Genomic DNA, 12,547 nt, shown 5'->3' with positions numbered 1-12,547 from the left:
CAGTTCTCGAAAGAAAAACAAAAAAATGCATTCAGATACTCAGCGTAAAAAGTATCAGTACTCAATGATAGACATTCAATCTCCCACATATTGTGAATCAACATTTATAAATTCCACAAACTTATACAGAATGTCGTATTCTTTACTGCCTAGACTATAAGTTGGTTATCAACTATGCCTTGTACTAATAATTTTCGAGAGAGCAAAGTAACAACTTTCAACAGTTGTACAGCATTGTTAAAGCTGCCATCATCACTTTAAATGTGCCCCGCAACACCTTTCTAAGTAATCGTAGAATAACCGCACTACTGGACCAGGCTAGCTCACAAATCTCCTGCCGTAAAGTTTTATAGTTAGTCGAGCATAAGCGGAATTACAGGTTGTTTATCGCAGGATCCGAGTACTTTCGCTCCTCTTTAATGCTGAAGAGCACGCTGAAACCTACGCAGGGAGAGGGTGACGGCAAAGGGGAGAAGAAGCTTCATCAGCAAGCGCACGTGATGGCCTTGAGAATTTTTTATTCTATTTTTCTCTTAATGTTTTGGCCCCAACTTCTAGCTGAGACGAGCACAGCGCCCGCGCCCCATGATGGGTGTGGCATGTTTTCAAGACTCTAGTGCACTATTAGGAAATACATAAGCGACACAGCAGAAGAAGCATCGCACAACTGCAATACCTAAGTCTAAACGAGCTACAAGAGTACCTTGCACACACCGGCTTTGTCCTGCATAGTAACCAAATCAAAATCCTGTGTAGTAAATGCAAATGACGCATAGTGAAGCACTTTTAATTAGCTAAATAGAAGCTATGTCTGGCAAGGCGCCCAGCTCACAAGGCACGTATAAGAAATCTAGCATGCACTGAAAAGCACGCCGGTGTGGCTTTGAAGATGACACGCAATATTAAGTATTGTCGTAGCGGGCTCCGTACGAGACAAGTGGCCAATTCTGACACATGATGCTTGAAAAAAGTCAGCCAGTAGCATTCAGAGTGCCACCTCGAGTGAGCATAGGAGAAAACAAACATTAAGCAGATGACCGTCAATCAAGTCTGCTAGCGCGAAGAGGAGGTACGTGTGTTCTTAAAGGTATATATACATTCATACATTTTATTCAAGAAACTCAATATGTGCAAAGGAAGTATTATTGAGCATGTTTTCGCAGTAATAAAATTAGCCAACGGCTGTGTCAATCCCACCTAATGTGCGGTCAGCCCATTCTGCAGAATAGTTTCGCGTTGACAAAGCAAGCAATTTTTGTATGTATTTTACGTTAAAGTACGAGTTCCCTACTGCATGCAGTGCCAGAATGTTTGGCTCGCATACTTGCACAAGCTTTCACTGCTGGTCGACAGCATTTTCTGACCATCTTCAGAAATGTTGCAGGGCCCCTTTACTTCTCTTTCATTGCTGTCGGTTTACAAGTACCACATGCATGGCTGCTCTGGTGGTGCCAAGTCGAAATGTGAGATGTCAGGAGGCAAGAGAGACTATCGGTCTCGATGCACAAACAGCAAGCTGATGGCTTTGGCATGAAGTGCAACACAGTTTTTTGTACAAGACTATTTGTGTACAAGACCGCATCTGCAGTTTTGTGTACAAGACCGCATCTGGACTCGACTCGACAGATTGCAAGGCGGGCGCTTGGGGACTACGTCAAGCCATAACGCCAAAGATAACGCCAAGCAATTCATTACGCTTGGCGTTATCGTCTCAAGCTCCTGCCACCGTGCGAGACGGTGCGATTACGAGTGGCGGCGAACATACCGCCGCATCAAGTTAAAGGCCTCAACATGCTATCGGTAAAACCTCTATCCAAAGTGCATTTTTGAGGGGTCACGCCAATTTAGAGCAACCTGGTCTCCTCAGAAAGGCCGCGCGGTATGTTGCAAAAGAGGGCGCGTGGACCCATTCCTTCGCATATCTTCGCTGCACGAAAAGCCTGCCGCGCGGCAGCTTTGGAGGCTCGCGTTCTGCCGCTAGCGGCGCGCCGTGCGCGTTCTTCCGCTAGTGTGTTTCAGCTATAAGACTGAACGCAAACAGATCAACGCGGGTGTGCGACGTATAACGCGATAGCTGCGAGCGGGCTGTAGGTCTCGAGCTGTTTCTTTCGGTAGTGTGTACTAGAACAGGAAATGCTCGGAACGAGCTTCGAAAAGCAATGACAAAACAGAGTCAATCCGTTTGTGGCGCTGCGTTCGGTAGTCTGCAATGATTCGTCGTTGAAGAGTTGCGCGCGGCTCCGCCGAAGTGGTGCTGGTGTAGAATACCCGCTTCTCGCTCAAAAGGCCCGGGTTCGAATCGCAGCTGTAGGTGGCGTGTTTTAGGGGCGTAGCTCCTCTTAGTCGAACCTTGTCCCATGTCAGGCGTAACCGGCAGTATCTCCCGAACAGTATAATAGATGGCGCTGTCTCATAGAAGTAAGTACAAACTGCAGTTGACTGATGATATTCTAGATGGCGCTGTACACAATCTGTGTTGGTCCAATAGAAGTGTGTGCAATAGTGCGCTTGTGTGAATCGCCACTAGATGGCGGTGGAAGTGCCGCTACTGGAAGTGCCCCATAAATAATGGGGGAAAAATAAGGTCATTCTGCCTTAAGAGGCAGAGAGATGGACCGTGAATTTATATTTTTGGTATAATAACATAGATTTAATCAATGTAGATAAGGTATTAGGCCAACATGAAACAAGGAAGCTTTTTTTTTTTTTTTTTTTTTTTTTTTTTTTCTTCGAGCCTGGTGGCAGACATGTCACCGCCCCGTTTTAAAGGGGACGCTCATAGCATCCATCCTTCCATCCATCCTTTCCGATCGGCTGCTGCGCGGGCTGTGCCTGGGTGCGCGGGGAACGAGTGCCTCTTTCAGTCTCCTGGATTGTCGCCGTACGTGTCGGATCGTTGGTGGGGCATGGACGAAGCGGAGCGGCGGGCGCGGAGGGCCGCGGCGGCTCGTGCTCGTCGCCTGGATCCCGCGGTGCGAGCCCGAGAAGCGGCGGCGAAGCGAGCGCGGCGCCTGGCAGACCTTGATGGTGCTCGTGCGCGGGAAGCGGCGCCAGCGGTCTCACATTCAAGGAGCCGACGCGCGGTGCGAGTGGGAATTTCTCGCTCATTCCTTTAGCACAGTTGCGACGTGCGTGATCGACTTTGGTTCGATAATAACCTCACCGCGGTGTTTCACACTCTTTATATGATGTACTGGGCGAATTTCACGGAAGAGTTTCACGGTTTACCGAAGATTACCTCTGGAGCTTCGCCCGACTCATAATCATTCACCCCGTGGATATGCTGTGATTTTTTTTTATTCTTAGTGTCACTTGTTATATCTGTATTGGTTTTCGTTTGTTTCTTCAAAGCTAGCTTCAGTTGCTACGTGTTGCTTCAAAAAGTAACGCGAAATTTGAAGTAAAATAGAAGAAATTTGGCAGTGAGCGTAGTTATTTGAAGCGCCCCCGGCCAGGCTTCAACAAAAACGTGAAGTATGGCCTCCGAGGTTTTTGCGAATACGAGACTCGAAACAGGATTTCACATTTTACGTTACTTTTTTGTAGGAATACGCAGCAACAGAAGCTACTTTTAAGAAATAAAGGAATACCAATACAGCTATGAAAGGTGACACTAAGAATAAAAACCCATCGTCTACAACTGCGATTCGAACCCGGGCCTTCTGAGTGGGAAGCGGGCATTCTACCCCTGCATCACTTTGGCGGAGCCGCGCGCGACTCCTAAACGACGACACATTGCTGACTACCGATCGCAGCGCCACAAGCGGTTTGACCCTGTTTGAGCATCACTTTCTCTATTCGCAATGCCCACGAACTATAGGTGGCGCGCCGTGCTTTTCAAGATGGCGCCAGGAGGAGGGTCAACCCGTTCGTTAGCATAGGAACAGATAGGACGTGCGGACGTACGGACCGTGCCACTTTCACCGGATGAAGTCACGAGCTGCGCTGAAATGGATATGAGACTAAAATACTTTCCCAAACCATGGAAAGTGCTAAGTACTCGCCACCTAATTATTTGCTGCGAACTGAAAGGTTATATTTCAGCTCCGTTATCGTGCATAACGATGCTTTGCGAAATCCTGTGCGTGCTATATACATAAACATGCATGAACTAGAATTGACGTATGAGCTGAACGGCACTCCGAGGTAGTACGTACCGAGCCTGCCTGACGGATTTGCCGCAGTAGTAGGCCGCCAGCGAGTAGCGTCATCGCTGCTGCGCGTGATGATGGCTTGCAAAAATAAAAGTGTTCTGTGATAATACCCCGTCGTCATTACTTGCGCAGTCGGAAACGCGGAGTTACGTCTTCAACGGAACACAAGCATTTAACTGCCATTCAGTAGCGCTTGTGTCACAGCCATGCTGAGACTCTAGCCGTGTGTACTTCACTCGCATGTTGCAGGTTCGATCAGAACGATCGAAACATGAATATCGAAAAGAACGCACACGTATGCTTTTCGCAACGTCGAAGAAGTTCGCCGAGAGGCGTGGATTGTGGCCGTGACTGCACGTTCCATCGCTCTAACCATTTCGCTTCGCTGGTCGAGCTCGAGCGTGTTGGCGGCATGCGGCGCTCCATAATATGCACAATAATTGTGATACATGCAATGCACAAGAGGAACAATGCTTTTATTTTGATCTCGCTCAAGGATATTATACATTAAATACAATCAAAGTGACTTACGAGCGTGAAAGAACATTAGCGCTCGAGGGGACGTGAAGTGCAACTCGCTCCTCGTGAGTTAGCAGCTGGTGGTTCATCGTCGCTGTCACTCTCGGTGCTTTCACAGTCTTCTACGTCCAGTGAAAAATCCTCGTCGTCAAGATGGTTTCTTTCAACATCACTGCTGAAAGCAATCTGAAGAATTTCCTCCGCCGAACGACTTCGACCACTCCGCGTCACCACGTTTACAATTAGAGAGACGTCTGGGCGCGGAGAACGTTTTGCTCTCAGACCGGTCAACAAGCAAATCGCTTGCAGTGTGCTGCCACCTATCAACAAACGTACAAAAACAAGCGGCGCAGCGGTGGCTATGAAACCCAACACACTGCCGAAGGACGGCGTGGATGGAAAGCGTTCGCTCCATGAAAGGCGTCGAGCAGACGCGTCCTCGAATGATTGAAACGTCGCTCGCACGATTCGTAACAGCGCTTTGCTGACAAAGGATAGAGGCCCTACTTTAATGTATCGCCAACTTGAGATCGCTCAGTTATACATGAGGCTGAGCACATCGCGAGCCCGCGCGACCTCCCTCCCGCGTATAGTGTTATGGGACTCATGCACTACAAGAAACACTGACCAATTATATATGCAAGTAAAACAGGGTGAGCTTCAACTGAATATGTCAGACGATAACATTTAACTTACCTACGTGGCTGCAGAAAGCCTCGCGAATCTGATAGTATGCGTACACTGTGGGCTAGCATTGAAAGCGCGAGTTGCCACGTATTTTCACGAAAACTTCGCGTCTCGCAAGAACGAATCAGATTTCTCGTGTCACGGAGGGCCCGGTTTATTCACTGATGCAGGGAACATGCAAAGTCGCAGTGTTCCTTTCTTGCCAACGCGTTAACACTGAGGCTAGCACAGCCGAACAAGGGAGCGACTGCATAGTGCCGCCATTTTGTCGTCTACTAACCCTCCTCGAGAGGACGCTCCTGAATTCCGCTCGGTGGCGCGACAGTCTATGGGCATTGCGAATATTGGTGCTGCTGCCGTTCCAAGCACTCCCCTGTTCTGGTACACTCTACTTTCGGGGACAATATCACTTTCGCGAGATTGCGCATCGTGTTGCACCGCGATTGTTACATGCACTGCGCAGCGTTAAGCTTCTTAAGCCATTTGCGGCGCGGCAGTTTTGTTCACGGACGGCGCGAGTCGCGCATGACCTTGCCAATGTACGTGATCGTATCCTAAATGCATATGCTCGAGAATATGACTTCAGCCCTTCGGCAAATCTAGCCTCATATTTCCAAGCGGCAATGGAGAAAGAGCCGACACCCGCGCGGCGCAAAGTTTCACTTGCTGCCATGGCGGTACCGTTTATTCACGTTTTTTGCAATCTTCGAGTTGTCTCGGGATTTCAACACACCTGACCACGACGTTGTTTCTTGTCAGGACCGGAGCTAGCTGGCTGACCTCTGGCTGCCAGCGAGCGGTAATTTGTTCGGGCTGCCAGAGCCGCCACTATGATTTTTGATAAATAAAGTTTTTTTGCTCTTGTACCTCAATATGGGCTTGTGAGCCTCAATTTTTACCGGTATCAGATCGTACGTATTTCCGGATAGAACGTTTATTTTTCCTTTTTTTTCGAAAACTTATCAGCGAGGTTTTATTGTATAATACAAACATTTTATCTGAGGATGCTGAATCTTTCAGAGTGAATCTCTGAGCGAATGTCCAGCTTTTTAGTTCTTACATACCTCTCCTCTGTTCTTAAATTATATAAAAAGGCAATCTAGGGACGAAATTTTTCACGAGTACATACCACGAAAGAAAGAGCGTTGTCTAAACGCGCACCTTCCCTCCAGTGTATCAGAGCATGAGGTTTGCATGATAGTTTCCTCTGCTGATTGAAGCTGGTGCTGGACTGGGCTGACAATGAAGCAGCTGTCTCCTCCCAAGCCTACGGGCAAGACTATTGGTGGCAGCAACTCCGACCTGCAGGATGACAAAAGAAATACCCATTACATATGGTCGGTACATTTTAAATGCGAAGCATTTCTTAGCGAACCTCTGGCACTTTGAGCGTTTCTATCTACGTATCTATCTATCTATCTAGCCGCCTACGTCTGGGTGCTCTCATGATGACCTCCTTAACTTGGTGTAGACCAAAATTTGCATGGGAGGGTAAGAGGATTTCACGAATATGATTGCCGGGTCGTGACATGAATAACGTTAAAATCTTGCCGCGTACGTCGTCAAACCCTTTCCACTAGACACGTGTGGCACATACCCGTTTACCACGGGCCGCGGTGTACGGGTATGCGCCACAGGTGATTGACAGTTTAGGTCTACCCAGGAACGTCGAGAACAGACATTGGTAACTTAAATGCTAGAGCGTTAAGGAAAAACAACACCGGCAGAGTTGACTCAACGAATGGAAAGAATGAAAATTAGGATCCCAGCAGGAATCGAACCCAAGCACTCTGCGTGGCAATCAGGTATTCTACCACTGAGCCACGCCAGGTCTATAAACTGGTTTGGAAAAACAGCCTACGCAGGCGTAATATTGGTGCAACATCAATTGTGGTTGTGGTGCTGGCTATGTAATTTTACAAGAAAGCAATAAACACTACATGATACTGCTACGATGTGTACTCCTACGATACAGGCGTCATATGAGATTAACATCTGTAGTTCCAGTGTTGGCTCAGCTTTTATAGCAGTTTAATAAACATTCGTTTGTATTCCTATGATTCAGCAAGCTATATTGAAGCATTGCTCGACCCCGGAGGAATACATTAACGAAAGTTAAGTTACATATGATATCCACATCGCCGCGCCGTAAGCTGCACTTCGTCCACCAGAACGATGCAGTGTCCTCTTCATTTCTTACGAGGCTGAGCGATGGCTTCATGCTGACCGAGAATGATGCCAGATTGATTGACAGCCGCTTTGTAGACTAGGCTACGTAGGCTACATACGCCAAGGTAGTCTACGAATACGACAAACACCATCCACTGATGTTGGTCTATGTAGCACTATCCAGGCCTATCAGCATCGACGGCCTATACCTCACCAACGTGAAGGGTGACTTCAGATTCCGACATCTCGCCGGCTCTGTCGACAGACATTTTGTCGACGAAATGACCGAGGCATCCACGAATTCCAACAGCTCTACTATACGACATACTTCACTACACGTGGACCCCTCGTCACCACGATCACGACCGGATCCTATAGGAAGTCATGACCAGCTCCTGGTGCTCACTGATCACGGTGATGGTGCCCTTGTTCAAGAACTGTCAAGAACTTCTTGCACACATGCACTCGGGTTTGTGAAACGTGCATGCGTTCTCGGGACACGAATAACCACTACATATCAACTTACCGCTTCTGGTGTTGCTAATACCCACGTTGCCATTGGCAGCGTTACCCAACCGTAAACAGCTGGTTATGTAACACATATGCGGCTCTTCAACATATATATGTGTGCGTATAAAATTTATACATATCTTTAACGTCATTTTGTAACGTGTCGCTCAGTAAAAAAAAAAAAGATACGCCACAGTCACCTACCCGCCGCATGCTTCGCATAACATCGACTCCCACGGTACGTCGGATCTGCCGAATTTTTTTTAAAGAAATTCCACGTGAACAAAAACTAGAATGGAAATGGAGAACTCTGCCGGATGACTTTTATGCAAACATGTTTGAGAAATGACAAGGGAAAAATGAAATATTTTATCATAGTCTGTTTCTGATGTTTCACATGTCGATTCTGCAGTCGGCATAGAAGGTTTGACGTGACCCACCAATGTCGCTTTGAAGATGATAGATATGACGCCCCGTTTGTTCCGTTTGTTCCAGTCAGGTTTAATTTTTTTTTCTACAATTGCCTGCGCTTCTCCAACCCAAAAAGACAACCCTTTTCCTTACCCCCCTACCCGTCATGTGTAACAAATTGCACTGATCACACGTTCTTGGCCTATCATCACTGCGACTTCTGCATGAGCTATACATTGTCTCAGTAGCTCAGTTGCGTTAACTGTGGAGTAGAGCTGCAGTATATATTGTGAAATGGATAGCAGATCTCTTCAATATTTTTAAGAGCATGCCTAGCGGGAAGAGGTCAAAGGCAATGTAAACCATTGCAGGGGCATCAGCTCTCTGTCGTAGAAAATTACAAAAGATGTTGCCACTTGTCATAGTTAAAGAGAGCTGAATTGAATCCTAGTAACATATCTAGCGGAATAAGATATTACATTCTTGTTCAAGCACACAAATATGCAATCCCATTTCGTTTTATTCATATCAAAAAAATGGTGCATAGTACTTAACAGTAGAAAGTTTCACATTAAATTGTGCTGGAGCCATAACTTTTACTCAAAATATTCATGAGAAAACGTGGAAACTCGGAACACAACTTAATTATTAGTCACAGAAGACAGCTTTTATAATACAATTTATAACAATAAGCAACACAGTGAGAATGAACACGTTTCGTATTAACACCCTTTCAGATGCCCCCTGCTGGATTCTCTTCCAAGTACATGCCATACAGCATACTCTGTGCAGCTCAGTGCAATCCCTGCAAGGTCACCCAGCAGCCCTTTTAATACATGCCGAAAGGTCAGCTCTCTTTGGTGCACTGGTTCACAAAAACATAAACAATATACAAGCAGATGTATAGGTGTACAAAGAAAGTAATCATTTATGTAGCCGTCTCTCACAAAGAGCAAAGTAAACACTCTTTCAAACAATTCCCTTGTTTTTTTTTTGAACGAAAAAAATGCCAAAGCTTGCAGTAAGCCGCACATGGCTTGACACAGCAAAACTGGATGATTCTAAAAACCAATCTGGTTGCTTCTACGCAGGGGCGTAGCCAGAAATATTTTTCGGGGGGGGGGGAGGTTCAACCATACTTTATGTATGTTCGTGCGTGCGTTTGTATGTGTGCGTGTATATATGCGCAAGCAAAATTGAAAAATTTCGGGAGGGGTTTGAACCCCCCCCCCCTTGGCTACGCCCCTGCTTCTACGTTGTTTTTAGGCCTTGCTAGGTGATGAGGGTTGTTTCTATGTTTCTTCTAGGTCGTTGCTAGGCTTTAGCTAGGTGATGCTCGGTTGTTTCTATGTTCATTCTCAGCGCAGAGAGGTTGAAGTTAAACCAGAAGAGTCACAGACACGACACGGATGTCCATACTCCAGAGACGGAAACGCGCTCAAACCAAGCGCTCGCACCCCTTATAGATCAACGGGCAGGTCGTCGTTGGCGCTGGCGTTCCATCGCTTCGGGTTTTTCACGCAGCCGCCGTTGCTTTTCCCGTTCCCTAGAGCTGAGCTAAATGTTGCCTTCTTCCTTTTTCGTGGACCAGTGGTGAGTAGTGGGATTTAGCCAACTTCTTTGGCACATACCCGTTTATGATGATGATAGTTTGCTGATAGGCTGCACAAAGTTCTGTGACACATGCCCATACCCAAGTGTTGGGCTAACTGTTGCCTTCTTTTTTAGTGGACCAGTGGTGAGTAGTTGGATTTACCCAATTTCTGTACCACACACCGTTTTATGATGATGATAGTTTGGTGATGCGAAATACAAGGAACCGGTTGCAAAGCGGCTTCACCGTTAATATATTCCCTTCCGATTATTACCCTTTTGTACTCTTTCTTACCTAAAAAAACTAATGGTTTATGAATACTAAGGCAGCTGATGACATCCCTGCCAAACTTAGTTGTGTTTGGGGGCTCTTGCTTCTTTGCTCTCTAAGCTGCACAGTAATTAATACTGCTAGACACCTCACTGTGGAACGTGTCCGCAAATAAACGCTGCTCATGACCGAAGTATTCATATGGTGTGCTTGCAACCATCCGCACATAACATAACGATTTACGCTTAAACTTCTAGTGCCACCACTATAATGATTTTCATATATGCATAATATTATTTACATTAACTGTGTAAGCTTGTTACATGAATTAAACTAACTTTAAGCAAGCAAAAAGTAGTAGAAATGTATTTTTAACCAGGTTGGCATGCACTGCTGTACAGTATATGTTGACTGCGAAGGAGCCCAGGAAAACGCTCCCTGCAGTTTGGCAACACCACTTGTCCAGAACAGCTACTCAGAGAACAGGGGTGCTATGCAGGATGGCCCGAGCCTCTCGGGCACACGAGTTTGCTCCGAGCTTGCATTACGGTGGTCATGACAGGAAGACAGTGCGGAGCACGCGATAGCAGCGTTGATAAAAACGGCTACAAGAACGAGAATGGCGTCACAAGCGCATATGCGGCATTTGCGGCGGTTTTCAAAGGAACACCGCGTGCGAACGCGTCAGCGCTGCCACTCAGTCAACATTTTGATAGTGCAGCGACGTCAGCGTGATTGTCGCGCTATCTTTTTTCCGACTGATCATCGCGCCTCCCACGGGCGTGTTCGTGGGTGTTTGTCCTCTTTCGAAAAATTCTTTCGTTCCACCTGCAGCATGGAAATTTCCACTCTCGAAGGCAACAAGGGCGCACGCGCAGCACTCTGGTGCAGCTCGTTTCGCTTCTCTGGAATATTACAGATAAATAAACGGACAGGTTACTGCTATACTACCCATTACACGTCTGAAGATTTTTCTGTAGTAGCGAATCGGTAGAAACAATGCCTCCACAAAAAAGTAAACAGTAAAAAAGTAAATAGTTCTCGCCGAAAATCCCACCAGGGGCGCTTGCTTCATAGCTGTGAGTGGTACGTCGTGAGAGCGGTGAAAGTGAATGCGAGACATCGTAGCCACGTGATGATATAACCTTTAGTTCTTCGTGCGTGTGTGCATAGTCTGTGCGATTAGGCTCATAGATGAATCGTGCCGCTCGCTGGCGTTACGTCGTGAGCACTGTTCCTAGGCAAGAGGAAACGCGGTGGGCGGACCCGCTCTTCGCCGCGGGCGTCTGTCAATCACATTGATTGATGCGCGAACTCGGGCACAAACTCGTTGGTTCTGAAAAGGCCCCAGTTCAACTCGTAACTGTTATAGTGCCGGTGTGCTTGTCAAGTGTTTTATGCGGTGGACGCTACTCAGCAGCTTCTTTGCATATAAAATAATTTGGCCAGCTTGCACTACTTGCGCGAAGGGTGGAGCCATCGGAGGAGCTTGTGATCACCCAGCTTCTTCCAGCTTATTACGTGGCTCGTCTACTCAGTATGCTTGGTCTGCTTCGGAGTAATGACCGTGTCAGTTCCGTTTTAATATTGGTGCTATTGATTAGGAAGGTCCTAACTAACATGATATTGAATGTCCGTTCTTAATTGTTAATGTTTTAATTACCACGACATTAATTACCCAGGTTTAACTCGCAAGGTCCTGAATAGAACGGATGTAATTAAAATAATTAGCACGATTCTAATTACCACGACTTCAGTGAGTAAGGTCTTCATTATTTTGGTTTTAAGTACACGCTCCTAATTAGCGTCATGTTAATTAGCACTAATTGTCGATGTTTTAATTGCAGTGGCTATAATGACTCAGGTTTATTTCGCAAGGTCCTGAATAGTACAGAGGTCGTTAGCAAAATTATAATGAGCACGACACTAATTAAGACGATCTCGGTTAGTACGGTCCTCATTATCTTGGTTTTAATTACACGCTCCTAATTAGCGTCGTGTTAGTTAGCATGATCTCAATTACCTTGTTCCTAGCTTTACACGACTTCATTAGCATGGTCTTAGTAAGACGTGGTTTAGTTAGCTCGGCCTTCGCATGATTTGGCCTAATCAGCTTCGTTATAGCACGTCCTGACTCAGCTAGGTATACCGCCCAGCCAATTAGCTAATCAGCCGGGCGCACGTGCTCTGGGAGCTAGCAGACGATGAAGAAGAGAACAACGAGGGCGCGCGC

General features: G+C 46.6%; 1 protein-coding gene across 1 annotated transcript in view; it reads right to left on the bottom strand.

Moving 5' to 3' along the window:
• Positions 1-6,387: 6,387 nt before the first annotated feature.
• Positions 6,388-12,547, bottom strand: part of LOC119400987 (uncharacterized) — a 95,087-nt gene continuing 88,927 nt past the window's right edge. Inside the window, exon 13 of the mRNA XM_037667870.2 lies at positions 6,388-6,662. Coding sequence (XP_037523798.2) covers positions 6,476-6,662 — 187 coding nt within the window. The 3' untranslated portion in view covers positions 6,388-6,475. The remainder of the gene's footprint in view (positions 6,663-12,547) is intronic.

This window comes from Rhipicephalus sanguineus, chromosome 1, assembly GCF_013339695.2.
Source record: "Rhipicephalus sanguineus isolate Rsan-2018 chromosome 1, BIME_Rsan_1.4, whole genome shotgun sequence".
NCBI classification, from domain to species: Eukaryota; Metazoa; Arthropoda; class Arachnida; order Ixodida; family Ixodidae; genus Rhipicephalus; species Rhipicephalus sanguineus.
This window is presented reverse-complemented; position numbering and strand designations above follow the sequence as displayed.